The sequence below is a fragment of the Monopterus albus genome, unplaced genomic scaffold (genome assembly GCF_001952655.1).
Source record: "Monopterus albus unplaced genomic scaffold, M_albus_1.0 scaffold6.1, whole genome shotgun sequence".
NCBI lineage: Eukaryota > Metazoa > Chordata > Actinopteri > Synbranchiformes > Synbranchidae > Monopterus > Monopterus albus.
In genome coordinates this window covers 3351538-3373728 of record NW_018127886.1, presented here as the reverse complement: position 1 = coordinate 3373728, position 22191 = coordinate 3351538, and the positions used below count along the sequence as shown (strand labels likewise).

Genomic DNA, 22191 nt, shown 5'->3' with positions numbered 1-22191 from the left:
GCCCTCGGTCCCCGATCAGAAGGTTTCCCGACTCTGTGAGCCCGCTCCATCTCAATTTCTTGATGAATTTGAAGTTTCTCCTTTAATATTTCCTTCACCTTACATTCCGCATCCGTCCAGCTTTCTCCAGCTGACTCCTTGATTCCCTCGAAGATCAGGTTTTTTCGCTTGGACTGTGCTTCCAAATGCTCCATTTTATCCGTTATGGCTATTAAACTCTCACAGGTTTTGTAGACATCCTCCCTTGTTTCCTTGGTTTGTATTTTCTGTTCACCCATGGCTGCTTTAATCACATCCACATCTCGCTGGGTAAACTGCAAACTCGTTTTTATCTCCTGTATTTCTCTGGTCATGTCGTCGAGTCTCTTGTTATTTGTCTCCATAAGTAGTTGCACAAAACCTTTGAAGTTGTCTTGTTGTTGGCTCAACAGTGCGGTGTACATCTGCTTCTGCTGACTCAACATCTCTGTTACTTGCGCCGCTGAAATATAATCCTCTTCTGCTTCAACATCCTCATTCGCTTCTGATTTATTAGCTCTTTTCTCTCTTGGAGGCATTTTAATAGTTGTAGAATTTGTTCAAAGACTTGAAAATGTAGAAGATGTGAAAAATCGTAGAACAGACAAGAGGAGCAGTAAAGACGTCTGCTCTCGCTTGCAACCCGGAAAGATACCTTTGATGAGCTTATTAAAATAATGTTGAAATGTTTATGGAAAATGCAACTGGAACACCATGCAAACCAACCCAATCTAAGTACAGACGCACATCTGTCAGACCACCACAAATAATGACCTGTGACTAACAAAATACATGCTGCTACGACTGTCATGTACTCACTTTTTGCTTGTTTTCTTTGCTTTTGCCCGCTTCTTCCTCGCCTGGAGTGCCAGAACTGCCAGCAGAAACCAGTGACAAGTTAACAACGTATTTTTCTATTGTCTGGCTGCCGTTTGATCCCTAGCTCACGCTCAAAACAAAAAGAATGGCATCGAGGTAAAGGATGCAACTACCCTCCCCTGCAGCTCATAAACTCTGTCGGTATCCATTTTATTATATCATGCTTTAAATCACCACAATCTAAATTACAGTTCCAATACATCTGTCGGTCAGTCACCCAGTGTGACACTGAAAACCATCCAACATTAAGTTAGTGTTACATCACTAAGCTACACACCTAGACTAGGTAACAGTTATTCAGTAACGTTTGTGTGATATGAAGCAGCTAATTTTACATACTAGGGTGGCTAACTGCTCGGTAACAGCTGGTTAAAGTTATCACTGTTTTATCTTGTGTATGTATAACACTGAAACAACTAGAAAGCTACACGTAGCTAACTAGCTAATCCTGACATGTCCCATTGATGCTAAAGCTAATGTCTGGAGAGCTAACGTAGCTTAACAGTGCGTGACAGACGCGTTCAATTAAAAAACACCATCTGAATGTATGCAGCTCGGCTAAACCTTACACTTGGGCCTACGCTGGAACATTTACTGCAGTGTCGACACACACGCGAGCTAATATAACTCATACTCCGTGCGAACTGCCGGTGTAAAGATTTACCTTTCCTCTCCATGTTGGCTGGATCCGCAGCTTAGCCGTTAGCTACACCACCAAGGATCGAATGTTCTACGCATGCGCATTGGTTCGTTTTGCTCAACTGTGCGTTTCCCCTGTGTTGTCTCCGCCTGAGCGTCAAAACGTTTTTATGGATTTTACTACACTGAAGTTGCAGGCATGAATGTATCCATGGTTGCAGGCAACAGACTGCATGGCCGGATCAGCCTATGAGAGGGCCCCTGGGCAAATGTTTACTGTTTGGTCAGTGGTGATGCAAAAAGGTAACTGCACTTTATTTAGAATAGTGTACCATATAAGCACAGGGCCTCCCTTTAAGTCAGGGCCTGCTTTGATATTGGTTCAAATTCCTCAAGAAATGCACAGTTAATTAAATTACCAAAACCTAAATCAACATAGCCTGAATCTGGGAGTTTGGGGATCCCCTGAGCAGATGCCTGATTTACCCATTTGGGGAATTAACATTTTTAAATGTCACAGTGTACAACACCTTCAATAGAGATATGAGAAAATAAAAGTAAGCAATACATGGTACATATACATTATATCAAATATAACCTGAACAAATTAAACATACAACTTTCTCATACATAAATAGCAGGCATAAAAAAAACGGAGGTATGCAAACTGTCATATGTAAAATTGTTGTAATACTGTAATACTTTGAACCTTGATATTTATATATCCATCTGCCATACCAGACTGCAATGACAAAACAGACAGTAGAAATGCATTTCATTCTCAATCTCATCTAAATTGGGAACTTGGGAAAGATAACCTTTATTTCAAGCACTAAAAATCTGATGATATACAGTCTAATATTGTTTTCTGACAAAACAAGATTTTTTTTTTATCAAACAGGAATTATTTGGCTAATAAGTTCTATAACAAAAATAACATTTTCACAAATTAATGGAGACAGAAGGGTGGCACGGCAGACTGTGGTCAGCACTGATGCCTCTGGATAAGAGGGTTTGAGCCCTGGCCAAACCGGGGGCTTTCTATGTGGAGTTTGCATGTTCTCTCTGTGCCTGCGTGCATTCTCTCCAGGTAGCCTGGCTTCCTCCCACAGTCCAAAGACCTGCAGTTTAGGTCGCTTCGCAACTCTAAATTGTCCGTAGGAGTGAGTGAGTGAGTGTGAGTGTGTGAGTGTGTGTGTGTGTGTGTGTGGTTGTCCGTCTACATGTCAGCTCTGATATGTAGTACCCTGCATCTCGCCCAATGTCAGCTGGGATTGGCTCAAGTCTCCGTGACCCTATTCAGAAATAAGTGGTACAGATGATTGATGGATAATGGAGACAGTTTCTAAGTTTCCATAAAAACATACAGTGTAACTTTGGCCTTTCGTCACAATTTCTTAAACGTGTCAAAACAGTATATCTGTGACAAATGATTATCACAGAGCAGTTAGCATCAGGGCTCCAGTCCACAAAGGCGGGGAATTCGGTGCAGGCCACAAACATCTTTTGTCTTAAATCTGTGGCCTAACAGACATTTGATATTGAATATGACAATATAGCACTTAAGAACCATAAACCCCTGCAAATGATTTTCCATTTGAAAAAAATACTTTTGGACCTGATAATTCAATGTATTCATGACTTGTTCAAGAAACAAAGTCACTTAACTATTTTCATGTTATATATTAACCAGTCCATTAAATCATTAAATTTTTTTTTTTGTTGTTTTTGTCCTAGTAATCTGTGTCAGTTTTACCTATTGGAACTCCAGCAGGGCAGATACAGTGCCTGCCATTATCATGGGTCAAATGATGCATTAAATAGGGAACACAATGAATTTTTAAAATGCTAAATGTAAAAATCAATGTCATCTAGGTAAAATGAATTACATTAATTCCCTGATACTCAAGTGAAATCACTGAGGACTGGCTCTGCTGATAAAAAATTAACAAAGACAGCATACTGAAAGAGGCAAGTAACAAAACGTGGGTTTCTTAAAAATCTTTATTTTTGTTAAACAAAGAACTGAAGATAGTTATTCTGCTGGCCTGAAAATAGTTTAAGAGATCTTTCCATTGCTGTTTATAAATACCACCTCCACACAGTATAAATATATCTGAAATCTCTATTTTAGACATTTAAGCAATATTTCTATTAGCATGACACTTAAAATTCCTGTAAAATGACACACTCACACAGACGCACACAAAGTCTGATGTACATGCTAAAAAGTGATTGCTTCATAACCGCAATAAATCAAAGATTCAAAAAATATGGCACAGATATTTACATTTTTGAGCTTAGCATGTACCCGTGAACGTTTTCCTATTCATTTGTTGAAAAGCACTGTCCTTTAGTAGAACAGACTCAGATTTTTCTGTGCAGCCAAATTCTGTACGTGTCTCACAGGGCATCTAAATGACCAAAATAAACACTAAAATCTGTAAGATTCAGTTACTGAGTACTAAAGAACAGTGACTGCACAGAACAGGTACATTCTCCATTTGTCATCCTAAAACCATTGAATCCACTTGTGTCACAGTTTTGAAATCCTTCCAAGCTATCCAAGTTACGTTCTTAAATAAAAAGATAATTGTGGTGATAACTGAATGAAACATTTTACAAAACACATGTGACCCACTGTTATGTGTGACAGCTTGGCAAGGTCAGTGGTATACTAAAATTCTTTTTTCGATTCATAGCAAAATTCTCTTCATAAATTAGGCATACTTAAAACAAAAAACACAAGACGGTACAACTATAGGTCCGGGTATTTCAGCTTCAGAGTCACAGTGATGAGTCAAAGTCTAAATTAAAAAAAAAAATTAAGAATATAAAACAATTTCAGCTATTGGCAAGAATTAACACTTCCCAGCAACAGACCAACATTAGTGGTTCATAAATAAGAATCACGTCAACGGGGCGAGCTCGTCCTTTTCCTGCGCTGTAATGATCCCTCATGAAAGCTATTTCCTTGATTTATCAAGACTGACCAAAGCTGATAGGCACTGTGATACAAGTGTGTTTGAGACTTTAATACTAATGCACATTTAAGGCTGGATACTGGTTGTCGATGTCTTCTTACTCCATGTCATCCTCATCAAGGATAGGTGGCTCAAAACTGCACACCTCCTCATAGGTTAATCCTGCAAGACATGAGAAACTGTTACAAAATTTAAACAAGGTTTTCCTACTGTCAGAGATCTGAAACCATTTTGCATATCACTGATTTCAGTCATGAATGGATTTATTATTCTTGAGTAAGATTACGTACGTCTCCACTCTTCAATCTCCAGCTCGCGGCTCTCAAAGCTCTGGTCGTACGGCTCGGCCTCAGGCTCATCATCTGGGTCATGATACTGAGCGAAATAGGGGTGGGCCAGAGCCTCTGCTGCTGTTATGCGCTTGTCTGTGTCCAAAACCAGCATTTTCTCCAGAAGGTCCACAGCTTAACATTTAAACAGAGTCTATGATCCATTAAACATCCTAGTGTCATGTAGAGTTGTTCTTTTAACCCAATATCGCTCACAAAAATAAGGGGAATTACATTTAAACATATTTGCAGTCAGCAGGGCTTGCACCATAACACAAAACAAGCACCGCTGGGCAAACCTGGTATTACCTTGTGGGTTGGCGCCAATAAACACATCAGCAAAGTTCCTCTTGGCCAAGTCGGGCAAAGAGCTGATGTAGTTCCTGGCCTGGAAAAAATACAGTATATCAAATGTCAGCTTCCACGAGCAGCAACATGCCGCCCACATTCAGTCCTGCCTGTTCCATAATGCTTTCATTATTTCAGGCTACAGATTCTGTTCAGTGGAGCCACCTGCTTCAAATCATTACTGCTAAGTTATGACATTTCTATCTACAGCTACGACTATACTGCACCCCATAACCCTGAATGTTTATTGATGATAAACAGAGAACATTTTGCTGTATAAGTAAGGCTCATCATTTCTGCTGAAAAATGATTTTCACTAGTTCTATATTCTCCACAAACCCAAAGATTTTTGCAATTTTTATGGTAGAAATTACAGCAACATGTTTTATGAGGAATTAACACTGAGGCACCCAAAGGTTCAGCAAAGGTTTCCGACTTGTCTGTTCCCACAGGGTTCTTAGCTGAAGCAAGATATATAAAAAAAATAAATAAATAAAAACATACACAGCTTGGGTTTGTAAGTGTAGCTTGTGGCAAACAAATGATTGACAGCCCTAATGTGTGGCCTAGGAGCAGCATCGGGGCTGCAGAAAGAAACATCTGGATGAAACTATTTTTCATTCATGCTTTTTGAATTTGTTTAAACAACTAGATATATATTCAAAAACCTTTTATGTAAAAATTAAAAACTTTAAAGGAATGAGCCTCAAATATCCAGTAAAAAGACCCTGCTGTGCTCGTCTCCTATGTGAATGAGGACTCGACACTAATGGCAATAAAAGATTTATTTCACCAGTCATAACTGTCCTCTCAGTGTAAAGGAAAAGTTTAGTTTGCAGACTGACAATTATTCTATTACAGTATGTGGAATGAAAAATAACACAAATCACAAAAAACTATGTCCAAAGAAGCAAGATGGCAAGTTTGGAGAAATGTGCTAAGAAAACCACAGAAGAATCCTTAGTACAGAAAATGTTGTTAGTAACTACTTCATCACCAACAGAAAGTCTAGCTATTACAGTGTGCGCCCTTAATTCTGTAGTCATTTTAATACTACTGAAGCAAAACAAGATGCACAGAAATGCCTTTTCCACAAAGCTGCTTGTGTCAGTCATCAAAATCACACGCAACAAGCAAACCACACAAATATTAGTATCAAACTGGAGTTAATGCTGCTCCTTACACTCCATTTGACCAAAATCCTTGGAGTCTAGTTCCCATTAGTGTGGCCAATGGCACATATCTTGATTAAACAAACTATCACTCAGTATTCTATTCCATGTAAGAAACTTGTGCATACCACTGTGAGGTTAAAGGATAAGGCCTTTCATTTTCTACATTGATATTTTCAGCAACCCCCATAAAGAGACAAACCAACAGTGAATTGTCTCTACTGACGGTTAATGTCCATCAGTCTCTCAGTCCTGGACTATTAAAAATACACCAGTGAAACACACCGCTGCACTGGATGACATGTTTTTTCATTAGAACACCCCAGACTTGACTATGTTGCCCCAAAGGCTCTGAGCAGCTATAATTTCCTGCAGTTAGCACAAGGCAGAGCCAACTGTGGATGTGTGAGATCTCGTGTGAGCTCTCAGCTTTGTTTACATTCCTCTAGCTCCTCACGCTCGGGTCTGGGATTTGCTAATGAAGAAATATCTCACCCAGTGCAACGGTATTTTGGTGATGTGGACTGCTCCCTCTGGGTGGGGAATGAGATGCTGCCCCAAGTGAAGGAGTTTAAGATCACGAATACAAGTGGTGGAAATCAGTTTCCTTTGCAGGGTGGCCGGACTAAACCTTAGAGATAGGGTGTGGAGCTCCGACATGTGGAAGGGTCTCGGAGTAGAACAGCTGCTCCTTCACATGGAAAGGAGCCGGTTGAGGTGATTCGGGCATCTCATCAGGATGCCTCCAGGACAACAGAACACGCTGGACAGATTATTTATCTCATCTGGCCTTGTAATCCCGCCAGAGGAGCTGGAAATCGTTGCTGGGGAGAGGGACGTCTGGACTACCTTGCTGAACCTGTTGCCACTGAGACTTAATCTCAGATAAGCGGAAGAAAATGGATGGATGTGGTGTTTTTAGTCATTGTGGAACACCAAAGGTGGTCTGTGGCACAGAGAGATGAATAAACAGATCCAGGACTGACAGACATCAACTGTGAGTAGAGGCAAATCACTGTCAGTTTTAGTCTCTGTATGGGGAGTGCTGTAAATACCGTTAATATAGAAAATGATCGGCCTTATCCTTTAACAATAAACATAAATACAGAACAACAAGCTTTAAAAACAAAAGGGAGAGTGTGTTACAGCAGGTCTGACTGTCCTCCTGCCCTGGTCTGCTGCGAAGGAAAGCAACTGTGGATCCTGCTCACCTCATGGCTGGGCATCCTGCTTATTAGAGACGCTGGGGGTGTTCCTGTCAGACGCATTATCTGCTGAAGCTGGTTTATATCTACAAAGCTTGTGTCAAGGGGAGTGTGGCGACAGAGCAGAGACAGTTAAGAAGCAGCTTCTCAACTTAACAATGCGACTAAACTCCAGATGCACAATGTTATGTTGAAAAGCACACTTCAAGCTTCAAAGCAAAATGTGAGAAAACAGTTGAAGAGCAGCGACTGTCAGATTTAGAGGAAAGAAACAACACAACAGTTCACATTGCAGTCAGTGAGTGAAAGCTGGAGCTCAATCAGCTGTGTCACAATAATCTCACAGCAAACATTTAATTCACTCAGTTAATGAGGCAGGAAGCAAGTGTCAAACCCGCACAGCTCAAAGCTGGAAACCATGCTTTCAGTTATGTAGCAGCTCTGTCAGGTTGTTGCACAGCAGAGGGGTGAGTTTAGAGCAGAGGACTGGTGTGAAAAACAACCTTTGCATAACTTTATGAACTCACAGATTCTGAAGATATTTTCATCAAGAGCTCAGGCCCTGGGGTTCCGACGAGCATCATGATTAGCTTCAACTGATCAATGTCTACCAGCTCTCGGTAAAGGAAGACCAGACAATGGAGGAGGTGGGGAACTTGTAATCAGAGCCTCCTTGTGAAACATGTAGCACTCAGTTTAATTACATTGCCTTTATGTTTCACACACGAGAAAACTGTGTGAAACTGGCCGCAGTGCAGGCAGAAAGAGGATCTGAGGCAACTATGCATACTGAGTGTAGGAAGAGTTGAAGCAGTTCAGTGGAAACATCACAGCAGAGGGTGTGTGTCATGTCAGGGGGAAGTGTGCTTACATTTTTAATGGAAACACCTCAGGCAGCATTATGTTGAAAGGGAAAAGCAGAAAAGCAGGTTTTCAAAAGTGAAACTGAAAACATGCAGCTATTGTGCTGGTAAAAAAAAACAGTTTGGCCAGACGGCCAGCTCTAGGAAGGGTTGTGGTCGTCCCAAACGTCTTCCATTTAAGGATTATGGAGGCCACTGTGCTCTTAGGCACCTTAAGTGCAGCAGAAATTTTTTTTTGTAACCTTGGCCAGATCTGTGCCTTGCCACAATTGTGTCTCTGAGCTCTTCAGGCAGTTCCTTTGACCTCATGATTCTCATTTGCTCTGACATGCAGTGTGAGCTGTAGGGTCTTATATAGACAGGTGTGTGGCTTTCCTAATCACGTCCAATCAGTATAATCAAACACCGCTGGACTCAAATGAAGGTGTAGAACCATCTCAGGGATGATCAGCAGAAATGGACAGCACCTAAGTTAAATATATGAGTGTCACAGCAAAGGGTCTGAATACTTATGACCATGTGATATTTCAGTTTTTCTTTTTTAATAAATCTGCAAAAATGTCAAAAATTCTGTGTTTTTCTGTCAATATGGGGTGCTGTGTGTACATTAATGAGGAAAAAAAATGAACTTAAATGGTTTTAGCATATGGCTGCAATATAACAAAGAGTGAAAAATTTAAGGGGGTCTGAATACTTTCCGTACCCACTGTACATTGTAAATCAGTACTTCAGTAACAATGTGTGTTTAACCTGCTTGAGTCATTACGCAAATGGTGTGCTAGAATCTATGGGAGCTCTGTAGTATTGAAGCCTCAAATGAAAAGGATACGGTCAGTACCAGGAAACAAAGTTCTTCCAGTGAGGAGTTCTGCCATTATACATCCCACTGACCAAATATCCACTGAAACACAGGAGAAGCAGGAGCATCAAGAGCCACTTGTCAAAACACTTGTCCTGTGTCATGACAGATGCAAAGAGTCTCCGAGCTTTTTAATGTCATCTACCTGTCATGTTGTAATGCATCCAGTTCAACATGATCTCTGGCGCACGATACCAACGGGTGGCCACGTACCCAGTCATCTCATCATCGGTGTGCCGTGCCAAGCCAAAGTCCAAAATCTGATTTAAGTACAACAAAGCAGAGCTGACTGCAGAACACCGACTGCGTTTACATGCAGTAATGAGGTTACTGAGAGAAACCGGTTTACAGCAGAAATCAAATTACGCATTTACATGCACAGCAGTAATGCACAGGCTACTCAAAAACCCCGCGTGCATGAGCTCCTAAGTAAGCCCCCCAACTAGCCCCAAGGCGCTGCTGGGGTGCATCCACAATTGTAAAGCCCGACGTCATTATGCGGCTGTATCCTCCCATAAACAAAGATGGACCCGGTCAATCAAGCTCGTATTTTGGTCTCTTTAGCAATGCGTCACCTGCAGATCACGACATTAGCTGCTCCATTAGTCATGAAATTAATAATGGCAAATAGAAGACAAAACACATTCATCCAACAAGTGGCTGACTTGAGTCTCCATTTACATCTTTCTGCTGCTAGCCATGTTGATAATAGTCTGTTTACGCCAATGACAACTTCATGGTTTTCTCACATGTGCACAAGTGTCCTTGGAACTTGTCTTTTGTACACGTGCTATTGTAGAAAGCCGATTAGAAACTTGGTTAGGCGTATACATGGCAGAGAAATCGCCGTTCTCCATGAGAAATCGAGTTTCCCTAATCCGCTACCCTGGTTATGGAAGCCAGGATTCCCGTTTACACGACAGTTAAGAAATCAGCTTACTCAAGAAAGCCGACTTTAACCTGGTTACTTAAGTGCATGTAAACGCAGTCATTCACATGTGTGGATATGTCTTCTTATGCAGCAGTTCACCAACCTTCAGTTCACAGTCTTCATTCACTGCCAGGTTACTAGGCTTTAAATCCTAAAGGGAAAAAAATCCATACAATTTTCGGTGATGAGCATATGTTTAGAATGCCAGTGAACTTGTTCTGGAGAAACATTCCAACTTCTCATGAAAGAAAAAACATCTCTCTTCTTGGTCAACATTCAAATAAAAGCCTTACATCATTACTGCCATGTAAAGTAAAGGTCCTGTTTATGACTTCCCTTCACTTCAGTGTTTGCACAAGCCTGGCTCTGCCAAAGAAAGACGTCATAAACTCGGACAAATTTAAACCCCCTTGCTACATGGTGGGGAAGTGGCATTTGTCGGACAAAAACCGAACACTGCACTTACTCTATGGATGATGTCTGCTGAGTGGATATACTAGAAACAAGGAAGGAAAAAAGTATGTGTATTAAACTACATCTGTTTACAGATACAATGACTTTGCACTGAAAAGTGTCAGAACTGTTCCTTTAATAACCTCACCTTTAACCCTCGGAGGATCTGGTATATGAGGAACTGCACGTGGTCATCTGTGAGTCTCTGACATTTCACTATGTTGTTGAGATCTGCCCCCATTAGGTGGGTCACAAGATACCTACCAAGCAGAAAACACCGTCATCACAGGGCAAACAGACACAAACATAAGGTGGCATATCTTTTTTTTTCCTCTTCATAAAAAGCCAGATGGATATAAATGAATATATTTGCACTGGAAACAAATTTTCCCAGAGTTGTTTGCAGTCTGAAACTAATTTCCCCGTATGGGCATATGATCTTAAACCGGTTTGGCTGCTACTTCTTTTCAGTCTCCCTTCTCTCCAGAGGCACTTAAAGGCCAAGCCCTTTACAAGTAGAATGTCATTTAACAGCGCACTCAGATAAATGGGCTTAATGGAACTGCATCAGAGGATAATCTAATATATTCTAATAATCTAATCCCAGATCTGTTTAAAATGCCCAAACAGCACTTATGGACGAAAGCAAGAGCAGGATGCTACTGTGACAGTTCTGCACCTAAAACACACAGTGCCATGTGCTGCTTCATGAGTCTGCTGCTCAACAAGTATCCTACTCAATGAACACTCTTCTATGCTCACACAGCAAGGCCTTAAAATAACACCTGATTATACTTGAACACACGGGGACACAGTTCAGTTTCAGCCTTGGAAAAAAGGGATATAAATAGTGACCTCTTGTTCTTCTCTGCACTAAAGAAACAGGAGCATAAGAAGCTGTACTGCAGCTTTGTGGCTCTGCACTTCTAAAGCTGAGGGGAACAGCACATACAACACCTGCAGCTCTGAGATTTTTTTTTCCTTGTTATCACACTGCATGCACTGCATTTACAACATTTCAGCAGATGTGCAGATAAAGACGGCCATATTTCCTTCTGACAACCTGTGACTCAACCGTTATTCTTCTAAGCACTTTAAGAGACACTTCACAGCAAGTTGCTCTTTCCACACCACCCACCTATTCCCCCTCTTCCTCTTTTGATTTCCCTCAGGAGTCGAGGCTCCAGTGCAGTCTACATGTGACGTTGTTACTACCTTCAATCCCCCATGACATTATCTGGGAGGAGGGTGGGGCATCTCGAGAGAACAGCTCTCCATTTCAACAGCAAACACTGTTGATAAAAGTGTGAGGGAATAAAGATAAAGTCCCTGTATGTTTCTATGCATGACACTGTTCCATTCCACAAAACTGCTTCACATCAAAAGAGTAGAGTATTCCACAAATTCAGCATTTCTCCTATATAATGGCAATAGTTTAAAAAGGATCAAAACCTATGCAACAGAAGAGCTTTTGTCTACTTTATTCCATGCATTCCTCTTCCTAAAGGAAATATACAAAATATAGCTCCTACATTACCCACAATTCAACTCGACCACTGACAGTTTGGTTGAACAAACGGGTTATGTTATGCTGTTAGCAACTGATGTACCCTCAAGCTTAAACTCTTAAGCTTTAAAACCTTTTTCTACATATGCTGTAGTACTCAACTAATTCACATTTTCAAGTCAGATATGAAATGGCTGTGTGGGCTATTCAGGGAGATGACTGAGGAAAGGTTTGCCACACTACGACCCCCTGCATCAGCCCCAGCTGCCAACATCTGAAGCCTTTTCCACACTTGGATTAAAATATATCTTGGGAGATCTGACTGCAGACAGCTCTCATTAGCGAGGAAGAGGTATGTAATGTAGCGTGGATGCAGAGTTATCCCACACTGGTTAACGTCACAAGTTTATACAGGGTTATGGGATAAAACTCTCGACGACTGCTGGTGACAGTGTGTAGTCAATCACACAAATCCACACCACCTCTGGCAGCCAGATGAAATAAATCATTAATCATTAGTGGGGAAAAAGACACCACAAATACCATATATTCCAATAGTCACTGCAGTTTCCCATGGTTAAAACTGAGGGAGCGCTGCCACCTAGCAGCAAAAGTACAAGTTCCAGGGCTCTGGTCTTGGCAGTTTACATATTGTCCCAGTAGGTTTCCTTTAACAGTAAATGGCATTCATGTTAGGTATTAGATATATTGCTGCCAATGCTGCTGACCAAGGCTTCGGATATGAAGTGGGTGTCTGGCTGCTGCATTGTCCACTGCTCCAAAATAGTTAGGATGAATCTATCACAGGGGAATATTTCTCCAAAAATACACGTACAAAGTATGAAATCAAAAATAGAGGAAAAACATAATTCACATTCTTTTTTTCTGGTGTCAAATGAAAATCTGTTACAATCTGATCTTGATACAAGTGAAGGGAAGAGCAAGAAAGAGGGCGTGTGCACGTCTAAGGACTGAGTCACCGTCTAGTGGTTCACTTCCCACTTTTAACAGCCTTAAATATCAACAAACAATCACTACCCTTTTGTGAACAGCGTAAGCAGCTAAAATATGTTTCACAAGGCCAGCGACATGCAAACACAGAGAAGGAACCTGGTGGTGAAATAACTAAAGAGTGAGTAAATCACCGAGTCTAAGAATTGCTCCAGGGCTGTCGAACCCACTGGCCTGCCTCCAGGTGGTTCCCGGCCACAGCTGCGATTCTCTGCTGCTGGGAAACTAAAGGCTACACTTTGTTGAGCACTACTGTTAAAATACGCATGGTTGGGAGTGCTGCTGAAGTGACAACACTCTACTTACACATCAGTGAATTCCTTCAGAGAAGTAGCTGGTGTAAAGACATCTAGGAGGCCAATCACCTGCAAAAACATGAAAAGCTCTGTCAAGTTAACACAAAGAACAATAAGCACCAAGTATAATCTTTATTTTTTTTAAGCGAACACATTGTTGAAGAAACTGCATTCTCAAACACAAACAATTTAGGTTTTTATGCCTGTTTACCAGCAGACAAAACAAAGGGACAGGGCCAGGCCATGAAATAGGCGAAATAGGCAGTTGCCTAGGGTGCAAAATGACGGGGGGTGCGCCACATGAAAGTTTGTTTTTTTTCTCAGAAGAGCGCCCTACACCCACAAGCAAAATAATTACTGACAGTTAACAATTTTAGTACTGATCGATCATTGTAATGATTAAAATAATGTTAGAATAAAATAAAATTGACATCAATGAAAAACCATAAGATGTCCCTAAAATCCCGCCTAGGGAACCAACAGAGTCTGGGCCGGACCTGCAAAGGGAAGAGAAACAAGTTGACTCACGTTTTCATGTTTCATGTGCTTCAGCAACCGCAGCTCTCTGTATGTTCTCTTAGCATGAATGGTGGACTGAAATGGCCGAGAGAGCTTCTTCACAGCGACCTTCAAACCAATCTTCATATCAAACGCTGAACTGTTAAAAAAATAAAAATAAAAATGTGGGCCAACAGTTAAGCTTAAATGGCTGCCAGAACTCTCACAAAGTTTTTGTCAGCATGCACTGATTTAAAGGATCAAACCTGCAAGTGACAGACTCCTGCTCAACACTGAACTAGAAATAAAAGAAAAGCAAGCTTGTAATTTTTAAGCAGAAAAGTGTTTTGCATGACTCAGAATGGGCTGCATTTGCTTTGAAAAGCAAAGTAAGTGTAGCAAGAGGTGCAGGAGGCTAAGAAATAGGGCAACATCAGCAGAAAATGTCACCTCTCAGCAGAACAGGAGCAGCCCTGTCTGCAGACTGTCCTGCGCTCTGAGGGCTGACAGACACAAGGCCAACACTTCCTCCTGCTCTGCTCACCTAACCACAGTCACCTGTGGCCAGGATTACACACGAACATCAAGAGCCGCTGGAGCCAAAGTCGACATTTCCCATCCATATCAGCCAAAACTAATGTTTTATCTTTATCAGGGTCATAATACAAATGTGGTTGTCATGCATGGGAGAAAAATGCTGAAACAGCAAAAGACAAGTTTGACTCAGATGTAGCATTCTTCCTTCTGGATGCATTAGTATCTAAAGTTAACATATTTGTTTTTGGTAACACTACCTACCAAGCATGACTTTGCAATTGAACTATTATGATTTTGATATGGCAGTAAATCAAGCTTTGTGTAATGTTAGAGCATTCGACAACACTAGCTAACGCTAGCTTCAGACTGGAGGCTGCATTTTGTACAGTGTGTCGCAATCACATCCGTAGTTTACATCGTCACTAGGAAACAAGATGGGACAGGCAAAAAGTGGTTAGAAGCGACTTATGGGGTCAGTAGACCCTCTAGCAGCTGAAAAGAAATTAAAGCCACTTTAAATAAAATATGAGGTTACACAGACACTGAATACTTTGACAATCTCCAGCTTCACAAACTAAATGAATATTGTGGCTCAGTAGGTGTAGTGGATTGTCCATTAAATGCAGGGGTGACGATTCAAACCCTGATTCCTCCTGTCCACTTGTCAAAAACACTGAACTCCAAACTGTTCCAGACGGTTTGGCAAGTGACTGTGAGAAAGAGGTTAATTGTAAAGTTACTGGAACAGAAGCACTGTAATTTATAAAGGTGATTATGAACAAGTCAATTTCTAATTATGATAAATAAATGTTAACTTATTTTTTTTGTAACTAGACTTTTCGATTTCAGGTGTGTACAGTCTTGACATTTTACAATGACAATTAAAGCTGTGCAATTTCTGTCTAAATTAACTGGTCAGAGAACCAAAGTAAACCTTGGGTCAAGTCCAGGGGGGGCCACAGTCAGTGCATTGGTGGGCAGCCAGTAAACTGGCCAGCAACAGATTATCTTATTGCCCAGTAACAGCACAGCTGTCGGCTTCCATCTGCAAAACAAACATCTGCCCACTAAGTCAAGTGTACCGCTGACAATGTTGTGTCCTAGATAGCATTGGCACAACCTATTTAATTACCACACAAATGCAGAAGATCCAGCTTGTGAAAGTCATCCAGCAACATTAAGGAAAGCCACCTTGCCAGCCAGTTCCTTTAATAGGAAATCAAAAGACGTAAGCTTACAACACTGTAAATGCCTCTGTGCTGCAGACCTGTATCGTCTTTAGCCGTCTCTGTAATCAGTACGTAACAGAACCAGGGCAGCTGCCAGCATGACGGAGTGCCAGGGGGAGATCATACAGGAGAGAAGCCAGTGAGCTGAGTTTGTGGGCAAACCTTTTACCGTGCTTGTGTATTGTTCTTTTTACTACATTCATAATTCAGAAAGTAAAACTGAAGTCACATTCACTACAAGATGGTTAGTTAAAACTGTTCAAAATGCACCTGAATTGTTTTGCCTTTTGTGTCTTTCAGTTGAATAAAACGCTATTTTTCCAGCCATATATTCGTTATTGAAGATTTCTTTAAAGTGATACAATGTCGTCCTCAAATCACAATAGCAGCACCCTCACCTCAGTCTAACTTAATCGGATTACATCACCTATTGGTGGGACTTCACCCTGATAATGTAACCTAACCTGCATCTCGTTCCCTAAAAAAATGCCTTTTAAGTTACCCCTGGAAAGAGGATCGGCAGTTACAGTATGTGAAAAACAGGAAATAGTGACTGATGCACAAGTTTTTGGAGTGCACCATGCCCAGTGATCTGATAAAGACTGGAACATTTTCAACCTATCAACATTAGTTTAAGGGAGCGGTCTCCTGTAGTGCAACTTCGCTTATGTGCACATATGTGAAGTCAGACAGACCGATTACAGGCCTTTCGGGTGGAAACAACGACCTAGATAAAGTTAATTGTTGTCGTTTCCTAACCGGAGGATTAGCGGTTCGATTCCCGGCTTGTCCAGTCAACATGTCGAGGTGTCCTTGAGCAAGACACTAAACCCCCAGTTGCTCCCGGTGATGTCACCGGTGTGTGAATGCGAATGGGTGAATGGCCGAACAGTGTGAAAGTGCTTTGAGTGTGCTGTAAAAGCATAGAAATGCGCTATACAAGTATAAGACCATTTACCTTGCTAGCCAACAAACAGGACATGCTAACCTAACTTTAGCATCTGCAGCACAGGCCTAAATGAATGGGGCTACACATACACAAAGTTAAAGAAAAAGTAATTTACCACACGGATCCGTAGGCACCAGAACCGACCGGAGAAAGGTCTTTGTATCGCTCCGGGACTTCCCATATTGTCTTGTTCACATCTTGTCGATAAAACTTGGGTCTCTCGTTCTGCGACATTCCTGCAAAACCAGCGGCCGACTTGAATTTGTCCGAGGTGGGCTCTCACAGTAAAACTTCCCCAAAGTTACGAAAAGAGCAACTACATGAAACGTTTGTCGTAGTTAGAGAACTTAATATAATCTTAAATTACGGGGCTGTCCTCTTGTGAAACGTTGCAAAATAGCCGTATGCAGCGTGAACGTGCACGTTTTTGAATCTTCTCACTGTTCTGCTCGCTTTCAGACAACTCCCGAGATTTCACCCCCCCTTGCTAAACTACAGGTCTCGCGAGGGAAAAAAACGGGTCAGGCCGAGATGACAAGAAATGAGAAGAGACTAAAAACAAAAACCAAACCCCATGGTGCTTTCAGTGGTACTAGAAAAAATAAGAAAGGTGCAGACAGGCCTCTTACTTAGCAGAAAAACAATGGTGGAAGAAGTACTACTTAGGTCTTTCACTTAAGTCGCAGTTCTACAGTGTAAAAATACTCCTTTACAAGTACAATTCCTACATCCAAAACTGTATTTAAGTAAAAGTACAAAGGTATTAGCATCAGAATATACTCGAAGTATGAAAAGTGAAAGTACACATTATGCAGAACAGCACGTTTCAATTTAATGAATACCATTATATAAGATTTGAATGACTGCTGCATTATTTTGTTAGTCAAATTTAATTTTGCAGCTGGTAAAAGTGGAGCTAACGTTAACTTTCTTAGATGCTTACAATCTGAAGTACTGCTGGGTATTTTGTTTCATTAATCTGATTCTAAAAATTAACCAAAATTGTCAAATAAACATAATACAGTAAGAAGCACAATATTTGCCTGTGAAATGTTGTGAAGTCAAAATATGAAGCAGCAGAAAATGCAAATGTGCGTGTAAAGTACAAATAACCTCAAAACTGTACATAAATACAGTACTTAAGTAAAGGTACTAAGTTACTTTCCACCACTGGAAAAACAATGTAAAAATACTCCATTACAAATAAAAGTTTGGTAATCAAAAAAAGGTTAAACTAATTATTAACAGCAAGATGTAGCTAAAATATCAACATGGCTGTTAAAATTCAGTCTCTATTCTTACTTAAAACAACAACTACAAAAATACTTTTGACATTGAGGCATTTTTTCCACTGAAAAACATGAAAACACAAATAATGTGTGTTATGTAAATAATATGTCTGTCTTTTAAGCGAAGAGCTGCCGGAAAAAATTTCGTTGTGCTATGCATAATGACAATAAAGATTCTTGACTCTTAAGATATAAAGTAATTGCATAAAAGCATTATTATATAATATAATGTGAAGTAATTATTTTCATGCTCTGCAATATGATCTAGCAAGGAGCACCTAAAACCAGCATTAAAAGTCTTTAATTCCTGAAGATGCACATCAAATGTGATTGCTTCATAATAAAACCAACTTATATCATAGGTTTAAGTTCAGCAGAAAAAGTCAGGAAAAGATGCAGAAAATATAATGAATACTGAAATAACCTTATAAAACGTAACTATATGGCTAGTCTAATAAAAAATAAAAGGAGAAAATAGATAATAAAATACACACAAACAGTTGTACACAGTCTCACTTATCTACAAAAAGTTGAATGTTTTTCACAGTTTGGGCCTTAGATCATTTTGAAAGACACCTCGGGTCTTGAAAATACATAGGACTACAATATGGAGACTTTTTATTAGGTTGGGAAACCTAACATTTGACAATACTACACACTGTATAAGTGTCACCCTTTACATTGTTTCAAAACTCCCTCAGTAAGTATGTACTTTTTGTAACAAATAAAATGCATTAACAGCACTTTCTCTTCATCTGTTGAAGCTGCACTGATGTTTATATGCCTAAAATTCAACACTTCATCTGCGCTTTGGTAGAAGGATCTGTTCATCCTCTGATTTAAGCATCATCAGAGTCTTCCTCCTCTCTTCGATGGCGTGTCAGTGATGACTTAAGAGGAACCGAGTCGAATCCATCTGATGTTCTCTGAAAACACATTGATAATAACATTTATAATAACAGCAGCTGGATATGTATCTCAGTGTGCGTGTGTGAATAGAGTGGTTACAGACCTCTCGTGAGAATGACCTGATTTTGGTAAAGAAGGATTTCTTGGTGAGGTCCACAAGATCATCCTCTGCATCCTCTCCCTCCATTATTGCACAGCTGTCTGCAGTGGGGAGCTCACACTCTTTACCCCCTGAGGTCATCATCAGCTTGGAGTACTTATACTGTAACCTGCAAGGAAAGGATGACAGGAATAGCATCTTGTCTAGACCGACTACAGTTTCTTTCTTCTCACTTGGATTGTATTTACTACTGGGACATGTTTCAACAAACACCAAAGGAAAGGTTTAGCGGTCTCACTTGCGTGTCTTCTTCCAGAAATAGCAACTGATACTGATGAGCAGCACAGCAGCGATTGTTCCCACGGAAACACCAAACTTGAGCCAGAAATCCAGAGTCACACAAGCATTAACTTTTAGTGGAGGTAGGGTCTCTCCTCCATAACACCACAGTGGCTGCTGCCACACATACGTGGTTCTCTGAAATGCAAACACACACACACACACAAGTAGTTAAATTTGCCTATTTCCCATATAAATTAACCACTTGATCTGAATGTATTCAATAGCTTCCTTACAGGAATTGTTTGACAATTTTGAAAAAAATTCAAGTTATTGATAAGACTGGCACAACTCTCATGTCAGTCTATTATTTAGCAACAGTAAGCAGCTGGTTAGCTAAGCACATAGGAAATACATAAAAATGCATATTTCTCAAAATGCTAAACTAGTCCTTTAAAAGTTAGATCAAACATCATGTATCTGCTTGAACTTCACATTTTGTGAATAATTTTTTCACATAAAATGAAAAATCTGGATATCATTTTTTATACTATTCTGACACAATTGTTATTTTTAGAAGTATTTCTTTCCATACAGCATGGGTTTGTGGAGTTGAGGCGGTAAAATGATTTCTGTCAAGATGCCCATGCCTGTGCAGCACTACCTGTATTCCCTGGACACAAGCGCTGACAATCTCTCTGTAGTGGTGTTTCGTGCAGAGTGGACACGCATGCTGGCTCTGCCACAGAAAGTGGAAAGTGCAACCATCACACGTCCCCTCTGAGCAGTTACTGTGGAGGAAAACAAGGTAGGAGAAGTGTTTTCAAGCTTTACGTGAGTCCACAGCTCAGCCTCAGAGAGCTCAATATGTGGCATATTAGTAACAAGAATGGCTGTTGTAATACATTATGTGTGTCAAATCAAACATTTGGATGACTTCTGTGAGGTCAAAAGTTGAGTCTGGTCATGATAGAAGATACCTTGGGAGAGTGAACTGGTCTTTGGCAGTCACGGTGGGATTACATCTCAGTCTGATGGTAGCTGACCTGCCTTGTTTACAAGCCTGAGTCGTCTCACTGGACCTGGAGACATCACAAGCATGATGAGCATGTCTCAGACTACATAATTTAACAGATGACAAAATGTCCAGCAACAAATATTTAAAATTGTGCTCTTATTTACTTATAATAGAATATGACATCAGACAGGGCGGCCACAGATGAGTGAGGAAACAACCATTCTGGAGAAGAGATGCCGTTCAGGATCGTGACAGTGGTCACACCTTGACAAGACATGAAGCATACCTTTTAACTGATAAATAACATTCACGCATTATCAACCAGTGACTCCTAACTTTTCTTTCCCCTAGCAAACCTGAAAATCAACCTCTATTTTGGCACCTCTTCACTGGCTGTACATGCTCACAGTGACAATACTGACCCTAAAGTTTAGCAGGTCTTATATTTGGCAGTGTCGCCATATTAGTTGAGCATATTAGCAGGTTAACATTTCCAGCACTAAACAAAAAGTACACTTGAGGTTGATAGGATTATCATTTGTTTAATGTTATTTGCTCAAAAACCACTGAGACCTGATAATGGAGTGAGAACTCAGAATGAACAAACTCATCCTGAGGGGAACATGAATGTCTGCAACAGATTTCATGAGAATTTCTTCCAATAACCGTTGAAGCTTTTCATGTAAAACCACAAATATGATGTTAGTAATGGTCATCTGTACAAAAAGTCATTGCAATCTATTGTATTTCAGTCTCTGAAGCCACATCATAGGTGTGATTAAAAGAGAAGAGTACAAAACACAAACATAATTTATGTTAATCTTACAAAAAATATCACTAAAAATATCAGATCCGAGGTTAGAAACCCTTGATGTATTGAACACAAATGATCTGAGGCATTTAAGTAGTAAAAGCTCCTGACAATTTTGTTGGAGATTATTTTATCTAATCTATTAAATACTCATGACTTCATAAGCAACAGCTCGAGATAAACATTTGGGGGAAAACATACATGGGTATAATTTCCTAAGAGCTTAAAATGTGTGTGAAAATCCAAGGAGTGATTGCAAAAAAATGTTTTAATTGCTGCTTTTCTGGAGAACTGACAGAGTGACGTGCAGAAAAATAGAAAAAGTGGCAAATCCAGATGCAGCTGTATAGTTTGGACAGTCAGAATGACAAAATTGCCGGTGGGTATGGACTTACATATAGACAGAGGGTGTGTAAATGTGTGTATTGCCATTAATGAAAATTTGAACAACAAGCCTTTTATCAGATGACTCAGTCTCATGTTGAAAAAACTGTTTACCACTCTTCCTCAAATTTACAAAAATAAATGAATGTCAGTTCATACCGATGAGTGAGTCACCGATAAGGAAAGGTTGTGAAGACACCACGCTCTGACTCCTGATCTCAGAGGGAACCACGGTGGACTGACAGACATAACCTTTGACCTCTCTCCCACTTTCTGTTACATTTCCCACACAGGTAGCTGGCACTCTGCCCTGTAGGAAAAAGACGGCAGGTTAAAATGCACATCACACTTAGTTTTAGAACAATAAATAAAAAAAAAAAAAAAAACACGAACTTTCTCACCTCTTTCCCACACAGACCCACATTAAAGCGAAGAAAATATCTCAGGCCTTTGCTTGTGAAGCGGGGGCTGCTGTAGAAGCCGGTGACATTGGCCAGAGGAGAGAAGTCATATTGCAGCTGAGCTCCTTCTCTTGTCCACAAGTCCAACTTACAGTCACTGAGACAGGCTGAGTGTGCCTGGAGGAAGTCAGGTTGTCCGTAAGATTCACATGCACATTCTGTCCACAGTGGGAAAGCCTAATATGACAGCTGATGTACAGTGTATTAGGTAAATAGAGGGATTATCTACAGTG

The 22191-nt window shown here is 40.5% G+C and overlaps 3 protein-coding genes across 7 annotated transcripts in view; all 3 read right to left on the bottom strand.

The window, feature by feature from the left end:
• srpk1a (SRSF protein kinase 1a) overlaps nt 1-1698 on the bottom strand; it is a 16577-nt gene extending 14879 nt beyond the window's left edge. For 2 of the 4 annotated variants that reach the window (XM_020619134.1, XM_020619142.1), the window contains exons 1-2: nt 1562-1698; nt 838-892 (exon numbers count right to left, since the gene is read on the bottom strand). In XM_020619134.1, the coding sequence (XP_020474790.1) occupies nt 838-892; nt 1562-1574 (68 nt within the window). In that variant the 5' untranslated portion in view covers nt 1575-1698. The other 2 variants (XM_020619118.1, XM_020619127.1) reach the window with 1 other exon arrangement.
• Nucleotides 1699-4357: 2659 nt separating this feature from the next.
• Nucleotides 4358-17241, bottom strand: mapk14a (mitogen-activated protein kinase 14a). Of its 2 annotated transcripts, none has more exons than XM_020615901.1 (12): nt 16823-17241; nt 14023-14152; nt 13505-13563; nt 10829-10940; nt 10694-10723; nt 10331-10378; nt 9442-9556; nt 9267-9338; nt 8102-8181; nt 5159-5237; nt 4811-4984; nt 4358-4682 (listed from the first exon to the last, which is right to left on the bottom strand). In XM_020615901.1, exons 1-12 carry the CDS (start codon nt 16939-16941, stop codon nt 4618-4620), a joined length of 1083 nt encoding a protein of 360 aa, XP_020471557.1. In that variant the 5' UTR covers nt 16942-17241; the 3' UTR covers nt 4358-4617. The 2 variants fall into 2 exon arrangements, with proteins under 2 accessions (XP_020471557.1, XP_020471548.1); XM_020615892.1 differs by lacking the exon at nt 8102-8181 and adding an exon at nt 7581-7660 and having other exon boundaries at nt 16823-17240.
• A 921-nt stretch (nt 17242-18162) lies between these two features.
• elapor1 (endosome-lysosome associated apoptosis and autophagy regulator 1) overlaps nt 18163-22191 on the bottom strand; it is a 15754-nt gene continuing 11725 nt past the window's right edge. Inside the window, exons 15-22 of the mRNA XM_020615880.1 lie at nt 21899-22075; nt 21657-21807; nt 20467-20566; nt 20265-20366; nt 19949-20075; nt 19304-19482; nt 19009-19174; nt 18163-18922 (exon numbers count right to left, since the gene is read on the bottom strand). Coding sequence (XP_020471536.1) covers nt 18836-18922; nt 19009-19174; nt 19304-19482; nt 19949-20075; nt 20265-20366; nt 20467-20566; nt 21657-21807; nt 21899-22075 — 1089 coding nt within the window. The 3' untranslated portion in view covers nt 18163-18835. The remainder of the gene's footprint in view (nt 18923-19008; nt 19175-19303; nt 19483-19948; nt 20076-20264; nt 20367-20466; nt 20567-21656; nt 21808-21898; nt 22076-22191) is intronic.

Coding starts and splice junctions, on each gene's coding strand:
- mapk14a (XM_020615901.1), bottom strand. CDS start 16,941: ATGTCGCAGAACGAGAGACCCAAGTTTTATCGACAAGATGTGAACAAG. Junction 14,153..16,822: donor GGTGCCTACGGATCCGTGTG/GTAAATTACTTT, acceptor TTTTTTTAACAG/TTCAGCGTTTGATATGAAGA. Junction 9,557..10,330: donor ATGAAGACTGTGAACTGAAG/GTTGGTGAACTG, acceptor TACTTAAATCAG/ATTTTGGACTTTGGCTTGGC.